The following is a 26,921-nucleotide window of genomic DNA, read 5'->3' on the forward strand; positions in this document are numbered from 1 at the left end:
GAGACGGGACGGCGCTGCCTCTGGGGGCTCCATGGGGACCTGGCCCCCCTCCTTCCTCCTCCCCACAGCAGGGGAGGGAAGAGGATGAATGAGAAGGAGGGAAGGGCTGCCCCTCCCCCTGTGGGTCAGGAGAGTGGGGGAGGGGCGGACCCAGGGAAGCCAGGGGGTTCCTCCCCTCCCCCGCCCAGGTTTCCCTTGCAAGGTCCTCTGTGAAGCTCAGAGATGGACCCAGCCTCTGGGGGTGGGAAGAGACATGGGGCTGCCTGCTGAGAGAGAAGGGGCGCTTCCTTTCCTCTCCCCCCTCCTCCCCACAGGCTCTCCTGCGCCCAGAGACCCCCTTGGCCCGGCAGGGAGAGGGTGGGGTCCCCTTCCGCCGTGAGAGGAATGCAATGGGGTTGTGAGGGGGGGAGACCCCTTTCTGCTCCCCTCACAAGAGGGTCCCCGTTGTGTCTCTGAGGGACAAGAGAGAAGGAGCCCCTCCCCCCACTGCTTCTTTCCCTCAGCGACTCCGAGGGCAACGACTTTTCCCGCCTTTTCCCAACTTCCCGCCCTTCGAAATCTGAGCCTCTCCTCAGTTTCAGGCGCCAAGGAGGCAGATTCCCCGGGGTCCCTCATTTATTAGTGGATTTCTTCTCATTCGCCCTGATTTCTGCTCATATATCTTGCTTTTGGAGCTTCTCTCTGCTTCTTTAGAAAGAAGGCAGTATAAAACCCCCTCACCACCGCCTGCATCCCATACAGTATGTAAAAGTCTGATTTCTTCCCATTTGCTGTGTATAATTCTTCCACCAGGACTGTTCTTCCTTCCTGCCAATGTCACTTCCAAACTAATATTTCTTCCCTCACTGTCCTTAAATAGCTGCTTGGGGTCTAGTTTGGGGCCTGCATAAAGAACCTCCTCTCTTTTCTCATTTTAGCTGTAGGTACAAATTCACGGCCAAAAGCCTTATTGATACACTGCAGTTCAGGCAGTTCTGCTGGCAGGAGGCCAAAGGACCCAGAGTGGTTTGCAACCAGGGTGCTTTCCAAATGCTGCCCTTTTTGATACGTTTCCATTTATTCTTTTGCGTGGGGACTGGCCAGATTGAAACCCCCCCCCCGCCATTCAACAGAAAGACTAGCAAAAGATTTCAAATGCGGAATTTCCAAAAGATGGCACTTTGTCCTGAATTTAAGACAAGTCAGTTGAAAACTCATGGGCTTTTTTGGCGTTTATTTGGGGCCTTGTCTAAAAAAAAAAAAGCTCTACAATTTTGGGGTTGTCCTGGTTTTTACTTTTTGAAATATGGCAACCCTAATTATTCTGGTCTCTGCTTGAACTGAAACTCCCTTTTAGAGCTCAGTCAGTAGAGCATGAGACTCTGAATCTATGAGTTGGGAGTTTGAGCCCCACGTTGGGCAAAATACCTTAATTCCAGGGGGTTGGGCTAGATGACCCTCGTGGTCCCTTCCAACTCTGCAGTTCTAGGATTCTACCATGTGTAGAGGAAAGATCGCCCTCTTGTGGGCAGTGGAGGAATGATCTAATGTTGGTTGCTGAGAACTGTTCTTGAGTGTTGCCTTGTCACACACATGTGTTACAGGAAAAATCCGAGGGCTCCCTTGGATAAAACAAAGACACCAACCAGGATAACTTGGAGCAAAACAGCAGCCTGTAGGCTTGGTCTTTATTGAACTGTTGCAACAGGGTATTCCCCTCACGCGCAGGAGAGAGGAAAGACCCAGAAGAATAGTGTGCAAGGTCTTATAAAAACTTTTGAAATTCCCCTCCTCTAGGTCTAGCCCACCCCCAGAAACATCATGCATACATTACAGAAAGGAGGTGTTGAGGGAGGCATACATTACAGAAAGGAGGGGCTGAGGGAGGAGTTGGTGGTAACCTGAGTGTCTTGTCACCTGGCTGGTTCCTCCTTTCCCCCTCCCCCTGAGTAACTTCCAGGAGACAAAGGGGAGTTTGCAGTTTCCTGCCCCCTGAGGGAAGATCTGATCATTGTCCTTTGTTTCAGTCCATGCTGAATCCACTCCCATATGCAAGTTCTTTGTGATCTTGTGTCTGGGATCATCAGGGTTGGTATGGGCAGGGCTCCTGTGTATGTGCTGAGACAGTGAAGGGATTATGGCTGACCAGGACTAAGTCACCCCCCTTTGTTAGTTCTTGTCATATGGAGTAAAATAAAAAATGGAACAGTGCAAATCCGATGTATGATTGATTTTCTATGAATTTATAACAGAAATGTGGCGTATGTAGTGTGTGAGTGTGTAGTTTATACAAACAGAATGATTGGGGTGGGGGGGGGTTCCTGCTACACATGCAACACCACAACAGTCCTGTGAAAGGAAGGGGTGTGTGCATTTCTGCAGGCTGATGTCCATCCATCCAGCTGCCCAGGCCCCAGCACCTCCCCCTAAGAGTGAAGGGTCCCAGTCTGGAAATCCCCCCTTCCTGCTGGAGATGAGGCAGTAAGGGATTCCAGACAGACAGAGGCGCCCTTGCTCTGGAATTCCCTTGCCAGCAGGAAGACTTCAAAAGCCCCCCCCTGCCCCCCCTTCCCTCATTTAGTATGGAGACTTTTCATCTTGTGGTTGGGTCATTTTAAATCCAGTTTTTCTCTCCCTGCAATTTTAATACTGTGAATGCAAAGCAATTGTGGCCCTTGGGTAGAAATCTGTGATCCAGACATGGCCTAGTCAATCACACCTTGTTTCAACATCCATCTAACACAAGGAAAAGAAAATCCCCCCATCATTTAGCCCGGACACTGAGGTCCACTTCCGAGGGTCTTCTGGCAGTTCCCTCATAATTACAGGGAACCAGGCAGAGGGCCTGCTTGGTATTGGCGTCCTCCCTGTGGAACACACGCCCCCATAATAATTTATTACTATTATTATTATTAATTATTATTATTATTATCATCATCATCAGATGTCAAAGAGAGAAAGTAACTTTTGGAAGACCTCTGAAGACCTTCAGGGGAATTCTTGATGTTTGACATTTTACATGTTCCTTTGTCATAGAACCAAGCTGGCACCATCCATTGGTTCTGGCAGGGTTCTAGTTCATGGTCAACAAAATTAAACAGATGCACGTTGGGCTGATGAGGAGGTGGTGAGGGATCAGGAGTGAGACCTTGGGGTCATGTTAGGTAACTCTGGGAAATTGTTGACCCTGTGTGCACTGGCTCGGGAAACTGCAAATCTCACGCTGGGGATGTTTAGGGAACCGATTGAAAATACACCTGCCACTCTCCTAATGGTTGTAGTGCAGATCTTGTTGGCATGCAGAGGGTCACAAGGCCAGCTGGCTAGCCCCAGGTGGGTCATCTCCTTCCCGCCGTCCCGCTGCAAAGACCCATCAGCCTCTGCTCCGATGTAAATCAGCAACCCAGGCTTCAAAGCCAGGGCACACTATATCAGCAGAGCGAACTGCGGACACAGAATAGGCGTGAGGCTTGTGGAAGCATACTACAAATACGGATTTATTAATCATAAATCAGGACAAAGAAACATTTTGTCTCTCTCTTTGTATTCTCAAGAGAGACAGAGAAAAGCAAAAGCTATACGCACAACAGAAGTTCCCAGCATACTGTGCTGGAATGTAAACAGACACGTACCAATCTCATGGCTGCTCCTTAAGGAGGAATGGAAATTATTTATGGAGATCTATGGTGTGAACACATTTGGAGTACTGTGCACAGTTCAGTATCTGGGACCTTTCAGTTTGGAGAGAAGACGAGGAAGGAAGGACATGTCAGATAGAATGGAGAAAGAGGATAGAGAAAAGCCCCCCCCCCAATAAAAATAGAACTCATGGAATCCAGTGAAGCAGGAATGGTGGAAGATTTAGGAGAGCGAAAAGAAGGGTCTCCCCCCCCTTCTCTGCATCCAGCCAGTCTTTGATGGCAACAGCAACAATAAGATAATTACATCAATAGTATGTATTGTGCTCTGCTGGCAGGAGGACTCCCTCGGATCATGTCCAGTTGCAAAAGTGCAAGGAGGCTTTCCACCCTCAGGGCCCAGAGGGGGATCCTGCCTTGGGGCAGCTGGAGGAATTGGAGGAAGCTGACCCTTAGCACTCTGGGTTGGGGACCTGCCTGAACCTCCTTCCACATTATACTCATCCATATTGTTTCTCGCCTGCGTCATTTTGGGGATAGCATTCTACACACACTTGTGTCACCATGGTTCCCGCCCCCCAGCACATTGCTTTGAGATGCTCTGGTACGGCCCCTTCTTCCCTGTGCCCCCTTCCCTCCTCATGCAAGACGTGCAGCTGGGAACAGAGCCTTTCCTGGTTATGCCAGGGAATGCCCCTTTTATTTCTCCTGCCACCAAATATATCTATACACATTATATCTGACATAATGTATCTATAAATCAAAAGAATAGATCAGGGTTTGATTACCTTCGGCATATAAGTAGGTGCTTTCAATCTTTCTGTGTCTTCATGGTTCCCCTATTGCAATTATAACAATGGGAGTTATGCTGCTGTTCCTATAATATTAGTCTAACTCTGCTTCCAAAGCAACACCACCAGTCTCAGCTCCACTTTGAGCAACTCTCCATTCCCAGATACAAACATTTCCAGCTCTCTCCACCAAACACCAAAACCAGCTCACTCTCTGTCCATCCTCATTCAGAAGTAACACTACAGATTCACATTAAATATTATATTATGCTTACTATTGTGAAATGTTACCTTCATTATTTAAATACATGTCTAGACAACATTATATGCAAACAACAAAAGCTCATATACGCTGCATGCGTTTAAGATTGATGTGAACGAAAGTATATAATCTTATATAAGGACACTTATGAGAAGAAGTGGAAGGAAATAAAAAAAGAATTAGAGACTTAGGGAAAATTGAATTTGTCCCTGTGGGGGAGAATATCCACAGTTAAAATGATGGTATTGTCAAAGATGATTTTTATATTCCAAACAATACCTATAATTAGAGGCGTAAAGTGTTTTAAGGATTGGCAGAAAGACCTTGCCAAGTTTATTTGGCAAGGGAAAAAACCACGCATAAAATTTAAGCTACTAACAGAGTTGCAGGAAAAAGGAGGCTTCACGGTCCCTGACCTTAAACTGTACTTTGAGGCAGTGTGCTGGACATGGATTAAGGAATGGATATTACCGTATTTTTCGCTCTATAAGACGCACCAGACTACAAGACGCACCTAGTTTTTGGAGGAGGAAAACAAGAAAAAAAAATTCTGAATCTCAGAGGCCAGAACAACAAGAGGGATATCTGTGCAGTGAAAGCAGCAATCCCTCTTGCTGTTCTGGCTTCTGGAATAGCTGTGCAGCCTGCATTCGCTCCATAAGGCGCACACACATTTCCCCTTACTTTTTAGGAAGGAAAAAGTGAGTCTTATAGAGCAAAAAATACGATAATTAAAAACACGGAAGTCCTAGATCTGGAGGGATGGGATATTGTGTACGGGTGGCATGGCTACATAGGCTATAACAAGGTTAAATCTCACAAAGGATTTTTAAATCATATGGTGAGAAGGGCATTATATGAAGTATGGGAGAGGAGTAAAAAATCAGTAGTAACCAAAACACCATGGTGGCTGTCACCAATGGAATCTATGTCGGTCCACAGGCTGAATATGAACAGCGATTGGCTAACATATAAGGATTTAGTAGAGGAAACAAGTAGTGATCCGAAAATAAAGGACCTAGGCGAATTGAAACAGAAGGGAATAACCTGGCTGGAGTATTATCAATTAAAAGCCGCCCTTGAAAAGGATAAAAGAACCAAAGGATTTGACAAAAAAATATCCTATCTAGAGAAGGATATTTTATATAATAATCAAAAGACACTTTCTAAAATGTACAAACTACTTTTGAATTGGCAAAGAAAGGAGGAAGATATCAAAGAAATTACAGTAAAATGGGAGAGGGACCTGGGACATACGATCAAACCCAATATTTGGAACAAATTATGGACTAAAAATATAAAATTCACGGCTTGTCTCCTTATGAGGGAAAATCTTATGAAAATGTACTATAGTTGGTACCTGACCCCTGTAAAACTTTCAAAAATAAATAAATAATAAGTGCTGGCGATGTAAGGAACAGATAGGAACATACTACCATATGTGGTGGTCCTGTCTAGAGATACAAAGATTTTGGAACATGATTTATGAAGAGATAAAGAGATTGATAAAAACTACATGTAGCAAGAAACTGGAAGAATTTTTACTAGGAATGGTTTCAGATAATATTCCCAAAAACAAAACTAGGCTATTTATGTATGCAACGTCAGCAGCAAGGGTTATAGTGGCAAAACACTGGAAAGATAAAAATATACCCACTAAAGAGGAATGGGTAGTCAAATTGTGCGAGTACTTGGAGCTCGCAAAGCTGACAGATGCAATAAGAGATAAACCTCAAAAATTGGTGAAAGAAGAATGGGAATGTTTAAATAATTATTTAGGGGACAAGAGCTCAGGAAGAAAGATCTGGCTATGTTAAGAATGATACCGCATAGAGAAATGTTCCCTGATACCAAGATGAGGGATTCCTTTGGAATGCAGATAGAGTTAATTGATAAGAATAATGATCTGTTGAGTTTGACGGAAGTGTACAATCGATGAGCTTTCCTGCTTTGGCTCATCTTCCTTTTTCTTTTTTCTTTTCTTTTCTTTTTTCTTTTCTTTTATCTTTCCCATAGTTGCTTATGTTCTGTGTCATGTACTTCAATAGTTTTTGTAGTTTTTGTAGTTTTTTTTATTACTATTAAGGAATTTCCCTTTGTAATTTTTGGCTCTTTCCACATTCCATGCATTTAAATGGTTATTCCCCTGTGTGACTCCGTTGATGAATTCTAAGGCTTCCGCTAGTAGTGAAGCTCTTTCCACACTCCATACATTCAAATGGTTTCTCCCCTGTGTGAGTCCGTTGATGTCTTCTAAGTTTTCCACTCTCAGTGAAGCTCTTTCCACATTCCATGCATTTAAATGGTTTCTCCCCTGTGTGCGTCCGTAGATGAACTCTAAGGTCTCCACTCTGACTGAAGCTCTTTCCACACTCCATACATTTAAATGGTTTCACCCCCGTGTGACTCCGTTGATGAATGCTGAGGCTTCCACTAGTAGTGAAGCTCTTTAAACACTCCATACATGTAAATGGTTTCTCCCCTGTGTGAGTCCGTTGATGAATTCTAAGTTTTCCACTTTGACTGAAGCTCTTTCCACACTCCATACATTTAAATGGTTGCTCTCCTGTGTGACTGTTGATGGTTTCTAAGTGTTCCACTGTCAGTGAATCTCTTCCCACACTCCATGCATTTAAATGGTTTCTCCCCTGTGTGACTCCGTTGATGAATTCTAAGTTTTCCACTCTCAGTGAAGCTCTTTCCACACTCCATGCAATTAAATGGTTTCTCCCCCTTGTGAGTCCGTAAATGAATTCCAAGGCTTCCACTAGTAGTGAAGCTCTTTCCACACTCCATGCAATTAAATGGTTTCTCCCCCGAGTGAGTCCGTTGATGTTTTCTAAGTTTTCCACTGTCAGTGAAGCTCCTTCCACACTTCATACTTTCAAATTGTTTATGTTCTCTGTTTTCACACTCCATGTATTTAAATGGTTTCTTTGTTCTTCCCATTGGACATGGCCGACCAGAATTCTGACTGCCTTCTCCATTGTCTTGTTTCAATGGGGTGGGGAAGAAAATCCTATTTGTTTTCTAGGAAGAGAACAAAGGAATATTACACACATCAATTAACACCTGCTCTTATTTTAACATCTTGTACAATCTCTCCTGTCCTCCATATGTTCCAAATGTTTAGGAAAGGCAAATGAAATAATTTAAAATAACAGTCATGCATCATCAGCCTTTTATAACCCTTAATTATTGTTAATGAAGCAGCATTGTCTTAGAATACGGTTGAACTGTGGGGGTTTACGTTTTATAAAAAGTGGTTTCTCACAGGAAAGGGAGCTGCTCTATGTTCCATGAACTTGGCCACTCAGGGTCCTAAGTTCATCATGAAGTTCTTCATCCTCTACACTATAATCCTCCACCCCTTGGGCCACATTTTGTCCCCTTCAACCTCTAGATCTTTATTCATCACCTGCACAGTCCCTTTGGCCTCAGGAGGTGCATACTGACCATTTTGGGAGACCCATATATAAGTCTAGTGACAAGGCTTGGTGCTTGTGGTCGGTTGAAGGAGTGCTCAGTTGGAGAATGTTCTTGGGGTTGGACCTCCATCTCTCAGCCTTGCATTATTGAATGGAGAGAGCTGGAGATGCAGAAGGAAAGCAGCTGGAGCCTGACCGCTGGGAAGGCCAGATTGAGACACCCTCCCCAATTAGGATTTATAATAATTATATGCCACCGGGTCTCGCACCTGCCTCCTGACACTGGCTTATATTAGCGGAGATTCCCTGTCCAGGCCTCTCTCACTGTTCTTCCTCCTTTGCCGTGGGTGGCCAAGGGCTTCTGGATATTCGAGCTCTGCTCCAACTGGGAATTATTTATTAAATTGTTATACCTCTCTTCATCTGAAGATCACAAGATAAAAATATGTGTTACACTGAAAAAGGCGAGTATTAAAAGTGAATAACACTGAGTGTGGGAAAGAATAAAGATGAAACCAGTGGTGTGTCCAACTGAATGTAATATAATAATACTAACAACAACAATGTGTAAAGAAGAAATCAATCTTCAAATCAGTTTCATATTCCCTGGCTGTATTTCTCAGCCATGATTGTGACTCAGAATCTTAGCCACACTTTTTTCTAGAATATCAACTGGATCTCTTTGTAATAGGAGCCAAGCATCCCTGGGATTTCATTCAGACAGTCCTTTAGTGTGGGCAGCAGCAGCAGCAGCAGCGGAGGAAGGAAGGAATTAACTTTGGGGGCAAGGCACTTCCTTCAGAAGGTCGTCCCTAGCGGTCAGCAGGGTTGATAAACTGCTCAGTGGGGACACCTTGGCTTTATACTGTTAGGGTCTGGATACCAATCACAATCCCTTGGAAATGTCTCAAGAACCCTTAAGATCCAATTTCACCAACTCCCAAGTAACACTGAGCCCTAGAGGAACCATCTATGCTGAGTTGAGGCACCTCTGGCCCTCCAGATGCGGTTGGACTCAAAGTACCACCTGCCCAAGCAAGGATGGCCCATGGCCAGGGAGGATGGGAGTCTTATCTGGTGGGACAAACTTTCCCACCAGGTGTCCCCCATCCTCTATTTGTGCAGGTGGGTCTCCCTGCCTAAGTGCAGAGCCTGACCTTTGTCCCTGTTGAAGTTCATTCTGTTACTCATTCTGTTCTGCAAGGACGTCCCCCAGCGGAGCTGCTATTCCTGTTACAGGAAATCTCAGGGGAGCATCAAGAGCGCACGTTGCACCCAAATTCTCGGTCCTGGTCCTCCCGAGTGGTGGATCTATGGCTGGGCAGGATCTGTCCCGCCTCAGACTGCAGGGGAGGCAGCTGGCAGGATGGACTGCTCCCCAGTGCACTCCTTCTCCCAAGGGAGGAGGGTCCTGGCTGGACATCTCCTCCCCCCTGACTTGGTCTGCTTCCTCAAGTGGTGGAATCCATGTGTCCCAGAAAAGAGGGTCTTCCTTGCAGGCTGAAGTGGTGCTGTCCAGATACAGGCTAAACCCCTGGGAGATGTGGAGGAGGCAGAGACCTTGGGCCTCTCCCTCCCTTCCCCACCCCCTGTGAACCATGGGTTCAGCCGTTGCTGGAAAGAGCCCTGAAAACTGGCCACGCCAGGTCCACGTGCCCCTATGACCTTCAAAGGAAGCTTCCTCTTGGCTGCCTCAATGCTCAGAGGTGGCTCCTCCCTCCAGGCAGCGTGTGGATTTGTAGAAAGTTGACCCTTAAGTCTGGGACCTGCCAAACGCACACTATAGACATCCACAGGGTTTCTCCCCTAGGTGCGTTATCTAGGGGATAATGTGATAGGAGCTTCCAGTGAAGCATTTAACACACACTTAGGCCACCTCCCCATTGCATTGAGGTCTCTCTGGCACTGCCCACTCTCTGCTCTGCCACCTTCCCCCTTCATGCAAGATTCGCAGCTAGGAGGCCAGTCCTTCCTGTCTGGCTGGATTGGAAGGTGAGTGAAGGGAAGCCCTTGTTGGAAAACGCTCTGGGCTACCTGCATCCCCCCCCCCCAGATCTCCCTCCGAGCGTCCTCCGGTGAGCATAGCTCTGGAAAAGGCACCCCCTTCTTCTCCTGCGACATAAACCATCTTGATTTATGCACACTAGCCTTCTGGCTTAACAAAGCAAAAGTTAGTACTTTGCTCAAGCGGAGAGTGAGGCCTTGTGGGAAACCAGCAAGAATTATGGGAACTAGGTCCTGTTGCTTTAACCCATAGACCCGTTGGCTCCAAGGGCGTGAAAGGTTTACTATGGGAGAGGAATTCTCTGGGTAATGTGAAGGGTTGACACCTGTGAGGGAAGTTATGGATATCCAGCCGGTGATGTTATCTCCCTGTTAATTGCCCAAAGGAGGTGTATCTGCATAAGCTCTAAGAAAAGGAGGAAACATCTTTGACCTAGGCTCTGGAGTCTTAATTGGCCCAGCTGTCAGAAGTTAAAATTATTAGCCCACAAGCTGGTCATTGGAGAATTCAAATGTAACCAAGAGTGGTGATTGGGCCTGGGGGATCTGATTCCACGTGCAAATTAGGGATAAAAGATCTTGAGAATGGCTGGGAAGGTGCGCTCTGCAGTCCGCAAAATCACCCGGCTGCTGCTGATGTTCCACCTAAGCAGCCGTTCTTTTGTGATGAAGATTTTCTAAGACCTCTGAATGCGGATCTCTGAAGGACTCTGAACTATCCTATCTTTGCCTTAGAGTGTAGAAGTGAGTATTTTAGTAACTGTAACACAGTTACAGTTTAGTAACTGTAACACGAAGAATAGCGTGTACGCATTGATGTGCCCATGCCATAAGATATATATAGGCAAAAGCACCAGATCAATTAAACGAAAGATTTTGAGAATGGCTGGGAAGGTGCGCTCTGCAGTCCGCAAAATCACCCGGCTGCTGATGTTCCACCTAAGCAGCCGTTCTTTTGTGATAAACGAACATCGATCACGGATCCGCAACAGAGTGCTAGAAGCCCCACTGGTGGAACATTACATACAGCAAAAACATACGGAGGATGATTTTGTCTTTTTCATTATCTGGAAACCAAAAGTAGATTTATATGCCAGGAGAAACATTGATAGACTATTGTTACAACAGGAAGCACGATATATTCATTTGTTTGAAACGATGTCCCCCAAGGGCTTAAATGAACATCAAGACTATAATTCGTTTCTTTAAAAAACCACTACAGATTACCTTGGACTTTATATCTCTTCTTGGTTTACACCTTTAAGAAGGGAGAACCTATCCTCCTCCCCCACAGACACACATATAAGACAATGATCTAACTCCCTAATAGAAAACGCACAGAGAAACGCAAGAAAATTTGGATTCATTCAACTGAGGTGAGAAAACACTCAACTGATGTCCGTTTTTTACAAACAATTTGTTGTTTTTTTTTATAAAATATTTATTGGGGTTTTTTATAAAAGAAATACAAAGATAATAAACAACATTACTTTTGTCTTAACAAATTTTCATAACTTCTTTGGACTTCCTCACGTCTCCCGCTCCCACTTACATCGTTAATAAATTTTTCAAGCAAATTATCATCTTATTTGCAATTTTATAACCACTCATTTAAATATAATATAACAGTTCTCCAAAAAGGTTTTGTTTCTCTTAATCTCGTTTATCATCAGATTCCGATCCAATTTAGTGATGGCCAATTATTTATGATCAAGCATCCTTCTTAACATTCCACCAAATCACAATATTTTTGTAGGTAAATCTTACATTTCTTCCAGTCTTCTTCAATCCTTTCTTCTCCCAGGTCTCGAATTCTGCCAGTCATCTCCGCCAGTTGCATATAGTCCATCAGCTGCATCTGCCATTCTTCCAGTGTGGGTAAATCTTGAGTTTTCCAGTTCTTAGCAATAAGTATCCTTGCTGCCGTTGTTGCATACATAAAGAATGTTCGGTCCTTCTTTAACACCTTCTGGCCGACAATACCCAGGAGGAAGGCCTCTGGTTTCTTAGTGAAGGTATACTTAAATACCTTTTTCAGCTCATTATATATCATTTCCCAGAAGACCTTCACTTTAGGGCAAGTCCACCAGAGGTGAAAGAATGTTCCTTCATTTTCTTTACATTTCCAACATTTATTATCAGACAAATGGTATATTTTGGCAAGTTTAACTGGGGTCATGTACCATCTATATATCATTTTCATTACATTTTCCTTCAGAGCATTACATGCGGTGAAGTTCAGCCCAGTGGTCCACAACCTTTCCCAGTCCTCAAACATAATGTTATGCCCAATGTCCTGTGCCCACTTTATCATAGCCGATTTAACCATTTCGTCTTGTGTATTCCATTTTAACAGCAAGTTATACATTCTTGATAATACCTTAGTCTTTGGTTCTAACAATTCTGTTTCCAACTTCGATTTCTCCGCCTGGAACCCTAACTTTTTGTCATTTTTAAAAACTTCTTTAATCTGAGCGTAATGTAACCAGTCTCGCACTTTATCCTTCATTTTCTCCAAACTCTGCAATTTCCAATTATTTCCATCTTTTTCTAGTATTTCCCAATATTTTGGCCAGTTGGCTTCCATATTGGGTCTTTTTCGGGCCTTAGCTTCCAGAGGCGAAAGCCACCTTGGAGTTTTTCTCTCCAATAAGTCTTTGTATTTTGTCCAGACATTAAAAACTGCTTTCCTGACAATATGGTTCTTAAAGGCCTTATTGATCTTAACTTTGTCATACCATAAGTATGCATGCCAACCAAAAGCATTGTTAAAACCTTCCAGATCCAACACATCAGTGTCTTCGAGAAGTAGCCAGTCTTTTAGCCAGCAGAAAGCTGCGGCTTCATAGTACAGTTTTAAGTCTGGCAGGGCAAAGCCCCCTCTTTCTTTCGCATCAGTTAATATCTTAAACTTAATTCTGGGCTTTTTGCCCTGCCAGACAAATTTAGAAATATCTCTCTGCCAGTTCCGGAAGCACTCCGTCTTGTCCACAATTTGCAATGTTTGAAACAAAAACAGCATCTTTGGCAATACATTCATCTTAATAGCAGCAATTCGGCCTAACAGAGAAAGCTTCAATTTTGTCCAACTGTCCAAGTCTCTCTTAATTTCAGACCAACATTTTTCATAATTATCCTTAAATAGACTCAGATTTTTTGCTGTTATGTTTACCCCTAGGTATTTTACCTTTTTCACCAATGATAGTTCTGTTTCTCTCTGAAACCGTTCTGACTCTATATCTGTCAAATTTTTCCCCAACACCTTAGTTTTCTGTTTATTTAGCTTAAATCCCGCCACCCGACCAAAATCATAAATCAGTTGTAATACTCTTTTCGTACTAGATTCTGGCTCCTGCAGTGTCAAAACTAGGTCATCTGCAAAAGCTTTAATTTTATATTGTTTCGCTCCGACCTGAATCCCTTGCACCAACCGGTCCCCTCTAATCAAATTCAAGAGCACCTCCAGAAGTGAGATAAACAACAAAGGGGAAATCGGGCAACCTTGTCGTGTTCCTTTTTCAATTTTAAACTCTTCTGTAACCACATTGTTAACTATCAATTTTGCCTTTTGTTCTGAATATATCGCATCAATCCCATTTTCAAAACCCCGCCCCACTCCCATTCTTTTAAATTTCCCTTCATGAATTTCCAAGAGATATTGTCAAAGGCCTTCTCCGCATCTATAAAGATTAGCACTGCTTTAGTGTTTATATCTGTTTGCAATAGTTCCAAAATGTCAATAATGTTCCTTGTGTTAGCAAACATGTGTCTACCTGGGAGAAAGCCTGCCTGGTCTTTATGAATTACTTCATTTAAAACTCTTTTGAGTCTGCCTGCCAAAACATCGGCAAATATTTTGTAATCCACATTTAAAAGGGAGATGGGACGATAGTTCTTGAGTTGTGTCTTTTCAGTTTCTGATTTTGGTATCAATGTGATAAAGGCTTCCTTCCACGATTCCGGCGCCTTCTTTCCCTCCATAATTTCATTGCTGACCTCCAACAATGGTTGGATCAAGTAGTCACTTAATATCTTATAGTACTTGGAGGTCAAGCCATCTGGCCCTGGAGATTTGCCCAATTTCATGTTCTGAATGGCATGTTCGATCTCTTGTCGTGTTATTTTGCTGTTCAGGAGTAGTCTGTTTTCTTGTGACAGTTTTTTAAGTCCATTTTTTTCCAGGAATTGTTTAATCTCAACCTCATTTTGCGGCCCTTGAGTATATAATTTTTTAAAATATTTCTGAAAACACTTTCTGATCTCCACGGGGTTCTGGATATTTCTTCCTTCAATTTCCAAATTTGTTACTATATTCAACTTTTGTCTCTTCTTCAACTGCCAAGCCAGCAGTTTCCCACATTTATTTGCCGATTCAAACGTTTTTTGTTTCATTGATTTAATCTTCCATTCTATTTCCTGATTTATCATTTTAGAATATTGTGCCTGATGAAGTTTGATTTCTCTCAAAATCGGCTGTGACTTCGGGTTTGCTCTCAACTTCTTCTCTAATTCTTTAATTTTCTCCAGGATCTTGTCTTTCTTTTCATTTTGTGTTCTTTTCTTTATGGCATTCTGTTGTATCAAGAACCCTCTCATCACGGATTTGCTTGCGTCCCAAATTGTTCTTTTTTCCACCATAGTGTTCAAGTTTATCTCAAAATAGTCCTTTATAACTTTTTGGGCCTTCTTGATAATCTCCTGATCTCTAAACAAGTTGTCATTCATCTTCCATCTAAGGGAGCCGGTTGGTAATAGTGTCATGTCCATCTTCAAAGCGTTATGGTCGGAGCAGGTCTTTGGGCAGATTTCCACTTTCCTGACCTTAGGTGCCAGACCTCTAGTAATCCATATTTGGTCGATTCTTGTCCAAGTCAGCTGGGCTTCAGAGAAAAATGTTCCTTCTTTTCCCAAGGGGTTCTTTGTTCTCCATATATCAATCCAGTCCATATTGTCTGTCATTTCGAAGAAAGTCTTTGGTAGTCTGCCATCTTTAGTAACTTTTTGGCTTTGTGACTTATCCATGTTAGTTGATACGATCCCATTCATATCTCCCATCATAATGATGTTGTCATAGTCCAGATATTCCAGCATGCTCTCATGCAACTTCTTGTAAAATTCCGATTTTCCTTCATTTGGTGCATAAATTCCTAATAACAAAATTTTTTCTCCTTGATGTTGTATTTCAATTGCCAAAATTCTGCCATGTTCATCTTTGAATAGAAATTTAGGTGAAAGGCTCTCTTTTGCATATATCACCACCCCTCTCTTCTTCACTATGTCTGAAGATATAAATTCCTGGCCAAGTCTTTTATTTATCAACACTTTTCTGTGGAGCCTAGTCACATGTGTTTCTTGCAAGCAGATAATGTCCAATTGTTCCTTTTTTAATATATGAAAAATTTTCCTCCTTTTTTCCGGAATGTTACAGCCATTTATATTCCAACTCAAAAGTTGCAGAGACATCCTGAATAAATGTGGTTATTTTTCTGGGGGTGGTACCTTATTCGCTGAATCTTCAGGATCCAAGGGTGCAGGTACCTCTGGTGCTCCAGGCCCCGAAGGTAATCCAAGTCCTTTATGAAGGTCTTCTCCGTGCTGGTTCAGAAACTTATCTCTGTCTTCCAATGTTCTAATTTTAATCTTCCTCCCTCTAAAAGTAAAAGATAGTCCTTGCGGAAAGTCCCACCTAAAGATGATGGAATTGCTCCTCAGCAGTCTTGCTAGTTCCAAGTATTCAGATCTCAAATCCAAAAGCTGTTTAGGAATATCCTTGTAAATTTCAATCTTTTTGCCCAAAATGTCCAGTGACTTCCCGTAGTGTAGGCCCAAAATCTTGTCCCTCTCCTCCTTTGATCTCAGTATTATCAAGCAGTCTCTGGGTTTATCTTTTTTTGTCAATCTTCCAAGTCTAAAAGCTGATGTAATCTTGAAGTCTTTCTCTTCTAAGTTCCAGTGCTTGGAAAATATTTTGGTCAGAAACTCAGCCAAGTTATCTTCTTCCACTTCCGGTACCAACCTTATCCTTAAATTAGTCTCCCTATTTTTCAATTCAATCATCGAAAGGTAGGTCTGATGTTCACCTACTTGTTTGTTGAGTGGTCTCACCTCTTTTTCTAACTTTCCAAGTCTTTGGCTAGTGTCTTCAGCTAATTTCCTGTTCTCCCCTGTAGCCTCCTTCAATTCTGCAATTGTTTTGACGTTCTGTGCCACTTGTCCAGTTAATCTATTTAGAGATTCTGTGTTTTGATCTATTTTAAATGTTTGTTCGTCGGCCTTGTCCAAAGATTCCACTTTCTTGTCCAAAGATTCCAATTTTTCATAGATCTTTTCTAAAATAGAAGCAGCTGTTCCTGAGGCCATATCTTCCAATTGTAATTCCTCTGTTTCTCCTTCCCCTGCACGTGGCAGTGAAGCAGTTTCTTCCTCAGAAAGCAAAATAGGCACAGACGATCTGCGTTGCTGTAAAGTTGAGGCTAAGGTTGTTTGTCTGGTTCTTGGTCTTTGTTCTTTTTCTTTAAGCTCCTTTTTCTTTGCGCCACTCATTACAAGTTTATCTAAAAGTCAAGGTCAAACTGAGTTGTTCCCATGAGAAAGAGACGGCCCAGATAGTAACAGTCAGCCAGGAGGCCGGGAAATGGAAAGTAAAACAATGTCACTGCTGTAAAGTCCAAAAGCCTCTAGGGGGAGCTTAAAATGTCTTTCAGGAAGGAAACAATTAGTACAATTCACAGAGAAAATAAAGTTAATGTCCAAAAACCTTCGAATGTTAAATTTTCAGCAGAGTTGGTGTTACAAAAACACAATGTCTCAAACAGTGCTTGCTGGTACTTCAAGTGGTGTTTCAAAGTAACAAAGTCCAAACCCCTCAGATTTTTCCCAATTTATGTTTCAAAGTATTTAAGTCTGCAGGCTGACTGCTACTGCTGCCAGGCAGTTCCAGCACCTGGGGTTTCTTCTTTAAATTGTAAGTTCAACAAAGGAAGATTCCACAATCCAAATCAAAACATAAATCCAATGCTTACAGTCCTTTTCAGCTTTAAAAAAGATTCAATGAATGCTCAGATCCAATTTATTTAAAAGTTCACTCACTGCCTCCACTCCTCCTGCTCTTTGCTTTGAAGTTTAGTGACAGCGGAAGACAGACTTCCTTTTTTTTCGTCCTCCGCTTTCAGCCAAATTCTGCAGCTTTTGATCTTTAAATTGTTTAAAAGTCCTTATTACTCACGGGTTGCTGCTTTCAAGAGTGCCAAATCCAGGAAGAAAGGTCAGCGCTCACCGGCAACAGCTACGCGGCTTCACTCCGCCGATTGCGGAACGACCCTCAGCGCCGCAGCCTCCTCCACGATCCGGAGCCCCTTACGGGGTTCCTTCAACGTTTTGGGGGCCACTCCTGGCGCCTGCCGGGTCCCAAGACCGCAGGCTTCTGCTGCCTGCGGTTTTCCGTAGTGGGTCTCTGCTTCGCCGTAGCAGACGACCCGATTTCGTGCGGAGCTCCCTTCCCGGTTAGGAAAGGGCAGCCATTACCCTTCGCGCCGCCTCCGGAAGTGGTGTTTTTTTTTTACAAACAATTTGACTGGGATAATAACTCTTGTAAATTCTCATTTCTAGACGCATGTTGGAAAAAGAAACACAAAAGAATTGAATGATACAAACTTCCAACAGATTTATATTCCTTAAAAAACTGAGGTATGGAACCAAATGTCATGATATGTGTTAATACACTTTAGAATGTATGTACTTCAATATATTTATGATTTATGATATTGGAGAACCTTGATTTATTTTGACATGTTATTTGATATTACCAGCTGAAGAAGGCATTTACTCCGAAACAGGGCCCTGTCCTGGTCACCACTACTGAGTCGTACATCTGATTCATACCACGGATACTTCTTTTTGGCCCTATTTGATTCTTCATTCTGACTTTATATAATATGGACTCTTTTTGACTGCCATTGAGACTTGTATAAAACTATTGTTGTGTTTTGGTATTTTATGTACCTTTATACTATATCATTGCATATTTGAAACTACACTATTTCTGTACTTAAACGTTGTGTTTATTTTAAAACTATCGCACTTATACGTCGTGTTTAAATTTACTATTAGTTTAACACTGGTATTCTTAGCAGAATATACACATTTTTCTTCTCTACTCTTGAGTAGGAATTATTCCTTGTATTGAAACTTTTGGCCAGAGCTCTTGGTATATCCTGTTTAGTGTACTTTCAACAAGAACTCCAATTGTTTTATGATGTGGCAATCCTTCACTCAAGAAAGAAAAATAATTCCTAATGGAATATAATTATTAATGGATGGTAATTAGTAATGGAAAGCTGGAAGTCAGCCCTTGTTGTTGTCGTTTAGTCGTGTCCGCCTCTTCGTGACCCCCTGGACCAGAGCACGCCAGGCACTCCTGTCTTCCACTGCCTCCCGCAGTTTAGTCAAACTCATGCTGGTAGCTTCGAGAACATTGTCCAATTATGGTGCTGGAGTTTCAAAAGCATCAATTCTTCAGCAATCAGCCTTCTTTACGGTCCACCTCTCACTTCCATACATCACTACTGGGAAAAGGCAAAATGCCAATGGAAGATGGCAGAGTCGATTGCACAGCAAGAATCAAGTACTCGGAGTGGGGTTGGGGTGGGGAATACCGGAAATAATAGATTACAACAGGAAGGGAAAGACCAACCTTAAAAGATATTCCACACAGAAAGTTACAAGATATAAACCCCTCTGGCAAATTGAAAGATATGGAATAGCTAAATACGAACCAAGTCGCTACATCAGTGGCTGCCAAGATAAAGTGGCTGCCAAGATTAATAAAAAATACATTGGGTATACAATATTCAATAATATACATATTCAATAATATTCAATAATAACATATTCAGCTCAACCATATGTACAATTCTATATACAGTGGTGCCTCGCAAGACGAAAAGAATCCGTTCCGCAAGTCTCTTCGTCTTGCGGTTTTTTCGTCTTGTGAAGCAAGCCCATTGACGGCTTAGCGGATTAGCGCTATTAGCGGCTTATAGCGGCTATTAGCGGCTTATCGGATAAGGAGCTTAGCGGCTTAGAAAAAGGGGGAGGAAAAAACCCCACAGGAACTCGCAAGACATTTTCGTCTTGCGAAGCAAGCCCATAGGAAATTCGTTTTGCGAAGCACCTCCAAAACGGAAAACTCTTTCGTCTAGCGAATTTTCCGTCTTGCCAGGCATCCGTCTTGCGGGGCACCACTGTACCTTAACGCTCCTCCCTCCACAAGGTTTATTTAACTTTTAACATTTTAATTGCCCCAAATTGTTCAAACCTACCCAAATAATTCAGTATCTTCTCAAACCAATCCTCCTCTTTCTCACTGACCTTAAGCCCTTTCACTCTATGTATAAGATGAATGAATGAATAGACTTTATTTGCGTAGCCGACAGGCCATTGCATCAAAATGTATAAGATGCTTTTCGTCTTTTGGTGTCTTTGTTGTTCCATCAATGGGAGTTATGATGCTGTTCCTATAATACTAATCCCACCAACTCTGCTCCCAAACTACCACAACTCCTAACACCAACATTTCCAACTCTCTCCACCAAGGCCCCAAAATCAGCTGCCTCTCAGCCCATCATCACTCACCCCAGCACCCCAGATTCTCCCCCTCCCTATCTAACATTATATTATGTCTGCTATTATACTTGTGAGACATGACCTTCATTTCTTTAAAGACCTGTCTATACAACTTTATATACAAATACCTGAACTTCACATGCACTCCATGCATTTAAGACTGATTTCCCATTATCTGAGTTCATTGATGGGAAGGAAAGTGAACTCTGAGAGAAATTCGTCAAAAACTCCATACATCTAAAGGTTTTCTTCTCCCTTTTGAGAATCTGTAGAGGTTTCTTAAGCATCCCATTCTAACTGATGCACCGCTCTGGGACTTCCAGGTTGTCGCATCGGAGTTCAGTCGCCTGCCATGCACCCTCCGCAGCAGATCAGGTCCTGTGGTAAACTGGTCCCCAACCATTAGCCCCTCCCTCACCTGTCTTTGCTCTCCGGCCAGACCAGGTTTCTGGAGCAAGGCTGGCAGACCCTTTTAACCTTTCACAAACAGGACGAAACAGAACTGGTAAGGCTGCCACCACTCCCTTGTCCCAGGGTTACCTTAAGCCACAGCTCAAGGGAGACGGCCGTGCTTCTTTGTTACTGGTTAACCCCAAACTACAAGTTGCTTCCACAAGTTTGCAGGCAGAAATTCTTTAGTAAGGCACAACCAAGAAGCTAGGTGTTGGATTTAGCTATTCCCCCGGATAGGCACACACAATACAAGAGAAAGTTTCTTGCTTAAAATTTATTTAAAAACATAAAGAACATGCTAAAAAGCAGGCACATCTTTTGGTAGATTAGAAGTAAAGAGAAAATAAAAACGTTGCAAAATATAGCTAGCTAATACTCACTTCTACACTCTAAGGCAAAGATAGGATAGTTCAGAGTCCTTCAGAGATCCGCATTCAGAGGTCTTAGAAAATCTTCATCACAAAAGAACGGCTGCTTAGGTGGAACATCAGCAGCAGCCGGGCGATACTGCAGAGCACACCTTCCCAGCCATTCTCAAGATCTTTTATCCCTAATTTGCACGTGGAATCAGATCCCCCAGGCCCAATCACCACTCTTGGTTACATTTGAATTCTCCAATGACCAGCTTGTGGGCTAATAATTTTAACTTCTGACAGCTGGGCCAATTAAGACTCCAGAGCCTAGATCAAAGATGTTTCCTCCCTTTCTTGGCGCTTATTCAGATGCACCTCCTTTGGGCAATTAACAGGGAGATAACATCACCGGCTGGATATCCATAACTTCCCTCACAGGTGTCAACCCTTCACATTACCCAGAGAATTCCTCTCCCATAGTAAACCTTTCACGCCCTTGGAGCCAACGGGTCTATGGGTTAAAGCAACAGGACCTACTTCCCATAATTCTTGCTGGTTTCCCACAAGGCCTCACTCTCCGCTTGAGCAAAATACTAACTTTACTACAGGTGACATGGGGGTGGGAGAGAGAGTGTGGGTATAGGCCCCCCCATAAGGCTTTGGGGTTACTGGAACATCGGAGCACTCTGCCAAAAGTGGAAAGCTATAAAAATGTTGGGTGTTAACAAGAACTTGACTATGGGCCAGACGAGGAAGACACCCTCAACCAAAGTAGAGAAGGAGAAACAAGAGGAAAAAGAAAGAAAAAACCGACTTGATGGATATTCTTGCTTTCAGAGTGAAATCAGCTTATGCAAAAGCAAATAAACTACCAGGAGTTTGATTGAATTTATGAAACTCAAGATCAAGAACTCCAAACACACTACCAGAAAAACTGATTACAATGCTCAAAATTGCTGAAGAAAAGAACCAGCTATAAGTTTCTGGCTGTTTCGCTCAAGAAGAATTCAATTCCCTTTAGTTGAGAATTCCTGGAAGGGAATTTTTTTATGTACACAGGGAAGAAACAAAGATGGCAAGGGCCAATAAAAGCAGAGGCATTCTAGAGGAAATATATTTTAAAAAAGAGCTGGGAGATGGATGCATCAGTAGACGAGCTGGAGGAGAGAGATAGCTGATAAGGGGAAAGGGGACTTAAAACTGTTTAAAGGATTCAATGATGGATTTAAAATTGTTTTCATTGAATGTGAATGGTTTGAACAACAAAACCAAATGAAATAAAATTACACATATTTTCACAAGGAAACAACAACAAAAATGATTATTGGTAAATAAAGGACTAGGACAGGGATTCATATAAAACAAAGAAAAGAGGGGTGGTACTATATATGAATTCCAAACTGGACTCTAAACAGATCTTTAGAGGTGAAGAATTATTGCAGTGAAAGTGATGGTGCAAGGAGAAAAAAATATTATTGGTAGGAGCTGACGCACCTAATGAGGAAAAAGAAAGATTTCTTCCAACTATTGGATGAAAGTATGTCTGAGGTTTATGATGGAAATATAATTATTATGGGCGATTTTAATGGAGTAGTATCACTGGACTAAGATAGAACACTGCAGAAAGGTATCTCAAAAGAAGGCAAAATACCAAATACTTTTTTTGTAATTAATTATGTAATTAGGAAGAATTTATAGAGTTTGGGAAATGTATAAGGATTTGTTGGAAAAGAAAACATCTTTGTGGCTTTCAGCCAACCAGATGAATTATAACTAGGGAGAAAATTACTTAGGTTGATGCTTCTGAAGAAACCATGAAGCATTTCTTTTATGGATAAATGGGTCAAATGTTCCAAGAAGACAGATGAACGACAGCAGCAAGAGTACTTTATGCACAAAAATGGCCAAATCAAGAGACAGCTACACTTGATCAAGAGAGCGGCAGTTAAAAGTGATGGAATATGTCAAATTGGCAAATTTAACTATGGAAATAAGAAATCAAGGCAGACGTGAAGGAGGAGTGGAAACCTTTTGTTGAATATTTAAAGAATTTTTGTAAACATGTACAAACACAGGTAGGAGCTGAATGAAAAACAACAGTTGAAAACTTGCTGGAGAAGAGTGTGGAAAAGGTAAGGAGTAAATATCTAACATATGCAGCAATTTAAAAATTCTATGGGGAAACCATGGAGAGGAAGTCAAGTATGAAATAAGTGTGCATCTGGAAAATAGGTAGCAATTTGTAAATAAATTCCATATAAAAATAAATTGCATATAAAATTATATACATATAAAGTAATAGAAGAACTTCCCACACTCCTTCCATTCAAATCATTTCTGCTTTTTCAGTTTGTTGGGTTTCAACTCTTAAAGCTTCTCCTCCTTGTGTGTCCATTGATGTTTCCTTTGTGTGTCCAGGATTGAAGAGCTATCTACACTCTATATAAGTAAGTGGTTTTCGCTCTGTGAGTTCAATGGTGTTTGCTAAGGTGTCCACTTCTATTGAAGCTCTTTCCACACTCCATGCATTTAAAGGGTTTCTCCCCTGTGTGACTCCGTTGATGAATTCTAAGGTGTCCACTCTGACTTAAGCTCTTTCCACACTCCATGCATTTAGAATCATAGAATCATAGAGTTGGAAGAGACCACAAGGGCCATCGACTCCAACCCCCTGCCAAGCATGAAACACCATCAGAGCACTCCTGACATATAGTTGTGAAGCCTCTGCTTAATTGATGAATTCTAAGGTCTCCACTCTGACTGAAGCTCTTTCCACACTCCATGCATTTAAATGGTTTCTCCCGTGTGACTCCGTTGATGAATTCTAAGGTTTCCACTCTGACTGAAGCTCTTTCCACACTCCATGCATTTAAATGGTTTCTCCCCTGTGTGACTCCGTTGATGAATTCTAAGGTCTCCACTCTGACTGAAACTCTTTCCACATTCCATGCATTTAAATGGTGTCTCCCCTGTGTGAGTTCGTTGATGTTTTCTAAGGTGTCCACTCTGAGAGAAGCTCTTTCCACACTCCATGCATTTAAATGATTTCTCCCCTGTGTGACTCCGTTGATGAATTCTAAGCTCTCCAATCCCACTGAAGCTCTTTCCACACTCCATGCAATTAAATGGTTTCTCCCGTGTGACTCAGTTGATGAATTATAAGGTGTCCACTCTGACTGAAGTTCTTTCCACACTCCATGCATTTAAATGGTTTCTCCCCAGTGTGACTCCGTTGATGAATTCTAAGGTGTCCACTCTGACTGAAACTCTTTCCACATTCCATGCATTTAAATGGTGTCTCCCCTGTGTGAGTTCGTTGATGTTTTCTAAGGTGTCCACTCTGACTGAAGCTCTTTCCACATTCCATGCATTTAAATGGTTTCTCCCCTGTGTGACTCCGTTGATGAATTCTAAGGCTTCCACTAGTAGTGAAGCTCTTTCCACACTCCATACATTCAAATGGTTTCTCCCCTGTGTGAGTCCATTGATGATTTCTAAGTTTTCCACTGTCAGTGAAGCTCCTTCCACACTCCATACTTTCAAATTCTTTATGTTCTCTCTTTTCAAACTCCACTTATTTAAATGGTTTCTCGTTAGTTCCATTGGACATGGCCCTCCAGGATTCTGACTGCCTTCTCCATTGTCTTCATTCGATTCGGTGGGAAGAAAATCCTATTTGATTTCTAGGAAGAGAACAAAGTACTATTACAATTAGCACCTGCTCTTATTTCAACGTCTTTTACAATCTCTCCTGTCCTCCATATGTTCCAAATTTTTAGGAAAGGCAAATGAAATAATCTAAAATAATGGTCATGCATCATCAGCCTTCTATAACCTTTAATGTTAATGAAGCAGCATTATGTTAGAATACGGTTGAAATGTGGGGGTTTACGTTTTATAAAAAGTGGTTTCTCACAGGAAAGGGAGCTGCTCTATGTTCCATGAACCTGGTCAATATTTATCAGGGTCCTAAGTTGTTGCTATCAAAGGGTTAAAAGAGTAGCAGAAACGCTCTAATCACTGAGCAGCTGGAGGTCATTAGGCTTCCAGGAACATGAGTCTGTATAAATAGTCCCCCTGTTTGTTTGTTCTCCCTTCTTCTCTTTTGGGTGTGTGTTTTGCTGAGATGTGTGGTTCGTCGCCGGGTTTGTTTTCTTGTGTTTTGTAAATAAACCTTATTTTTGATTTACAAACCGCATGCTCCAGGACTCTTTTTGGGAAGATGCTGCCTCTCCTGCCCTTCTTAGCTGCTGCGCGAAATACTCTGCCGTGGTGAGACTTTTAAAGAAGGAAGTGCACTGGGCATTTACATTAAACTAATTAAAGTTTAATGGGACAGGTTATGGTTGTTTGTACGTCAAGAAGGAGATAAGGAGAGCAGTTCAGAGTGATTTATGCAAGGACTGGAGTGAAGACAGAAGCGGTTGCCGACAACGAAAGCCTTCAAAGCAGCTTGAGTCCTGCAACGTGCCTAGAAAAGTTTTAAAGAGGCACTGCGCAGTTTGTACTCGCTGGAAGACGTCTGATTCCTCAAGGAGCCACCTCAGCAGCTGGGAGACGGTCTACAGGTGTGTGAGTATCGTTCCTAAGCCCCAGGGAGGATGGCAGAGTCCCAGGAAAGTTTTACTGTCCCGTTTACGCGACTCAATGGGAAAAATTGGCAAGATTGGAAGGCTAGAGTAAGGGTTTGGTTGCAAGCAAAAGAGTTGTGGAGTTGTACTGAAGCACCGCCTTTACAGGCAGCTGCAGACGCGTCTGCAGAAGACAAAGCAGCAGCAGCAGGAAAGCCCAAGGTCTACTAGTTTTGGCAGTGGGACCAGAGCAAATGCCTTATGTTTCTGAGTTAAAGAACACGCATGAGGTCTGGACGGTTCTGCAGCGGTTAAATTCCAGAAACACTGCGGGGGCCAAGATCCATGCTACAAGATGTTTGTTTGATTTACGTCTCCAACCGGGAGCGTGTGTGAAAGAACATATTGCCAAAATGGTGTCTGCCTTTAATCAACTAAGACAGCTGGGCATTCCTTTCTCTATGGAGCAGCAGTCATACATATTGTTGTCTTCTCTTGATAAAAGCTATGAGACTCTAGCTCTAACTTTGGAAGCTATGCCTTCAACTGAATTAACCCTTGAATACATTTCTTCTCGGCTTGCGGATGAACAGGATAAAAGGCAAAGAGAAAGAGGTTTGTCTTTAAAGGGGAGTTATGCTGTGCCTAAGAGTGTTGATGCTGAGTTTGAGCACACAGTAAATGCTTTTGCAGCTAGACACTGTTTTCGCTGTGGTTCCCCTTCCCATCTAATCAGGAATTGCACACGTGAACCTGGTCAAGACAGCAACAAGGCCGTAACCCCTAGTTACCAGACAAGGAGTTCCAGGGGACGTCGAAGAAGAGGAGGAGGTCGTGGCTACTCCCACAGCACACAGCACATGGCTTCAGCAATGGCGTTGATGCAAGGGCGTGGCCAAGGCAGCAATCTATGCTGGTTGATCGACAGTGGTGCATCTCACCACCTGGTGGCGCCATCTAGTGTACGCTTGCAGAATTGCAGACATTTGCAAACCCCTAAAGTTGTGACAATGGCAGATTCAACTAAACGTTCCTTAGAGACTGTAGGCACAGTGTTCTTGAATTGTTTGCAAACAGAAATTGATGCCTACGTGCTAAAGGGACTGCAGGGGTGTATTTTGTCTGTGTCAGAACTTGATAGAAATGGGTTTAAAACTGTGTTTGAAAATGGGGTTTGCACTATTTCAAAGAATAACGTATCTCTTTTGCAGGTGGAATGCAGAAATGGGTTATATTATTTTGAGACAAGTCCAGATGAAGTTGAACAGGTTCATGCTGGTTGTGTGAACACGCCTACCCATAATTCTTGTGTTCATTTATGGCACCGCCGTTTAGGGCATATTAATTTTCAGTATGTTAAAAGGCAACCTGAATTATCAGAAGGGTGCAAATTGAACAAATGTACTAAGTATTTGGATTGTACTGCATGCAAAAGTGCGAAGGTTCATAGATGCAGCTATCCCAGTTCAGATAGGAAATCTGACAAAGTATTCCAACTTGTGCATATGGACCTATGTGGCCCAATGCCTGTTGCTAGCATGGGAGGTTCAAAGTATGCACTGTGTCTCTCGGATGACAAAACAAAGGTTACATGGTTTTTTCCTCTCAAAACAAAAGCAGATACTGCAGAAACAGTTAAAAATTGGGTTCATGCAGTAGAACTTGAATTCGGTACTAGAGTACTTGCTTTTCAGACAGACAGAGGGTCAGAATTTACCGGGTCTGTGTTGCAGAATTTCTTTAAGAAAAAGGGAATTAAGCATCGTCTGTCTACACCTTATTCCCCCCAAGAAGGAGGCGTGGCCGAACGTAAAAATA

General features: G+C 42.5%; 1 protein-coding gene and 1 long non-coding RNA gene across 2 annotated transcripts in view; one reads left to right on the top strand and one right to left on the bottom strand.

Moving 5' to 3' along the window:
* Positions 1-26,921, top strand: part of LOC309365410 — a 61,466-nt gene that overhangs the window by 12,559 nt on the left and 21,986 nt on the right. The gene's annotated exons all lie outside the window — the stretch shown is intronic.
* The window catches only part of LOC309365229 (uncharacterized protein), a 30,743-nt gene continuing 10,606 nt past the window's right edge, over positions 6,785-26,921 (bottom strand). The window contains exon 2 of the mRNA XM_081903460.1: positions 6,785-7,700. Within this exon, the coding sequence (XP_081759586.1) occupies positions 6,809-7,216 (408 nt within the window). The 5' untranslated portion in view covers positions 7,217-7,700 and the 3' untranslated portion in view covers positions 6,785-6,808. The remainder of the gene's footprint in view (positions 7,701-26,921) is intronic.

The sequence above is a fragment of the Podarcis melisellensis genome (genome assembly GCF_964234715.1).
Source record: "Podarcis melisellensis genome assembly, chromosome: 2".
NCBI lineage: Eukaryota > Metazoa > Chordata > Lepidosauria > Squamata > Lacertidae > Podarcis > Podarcis melisellensis.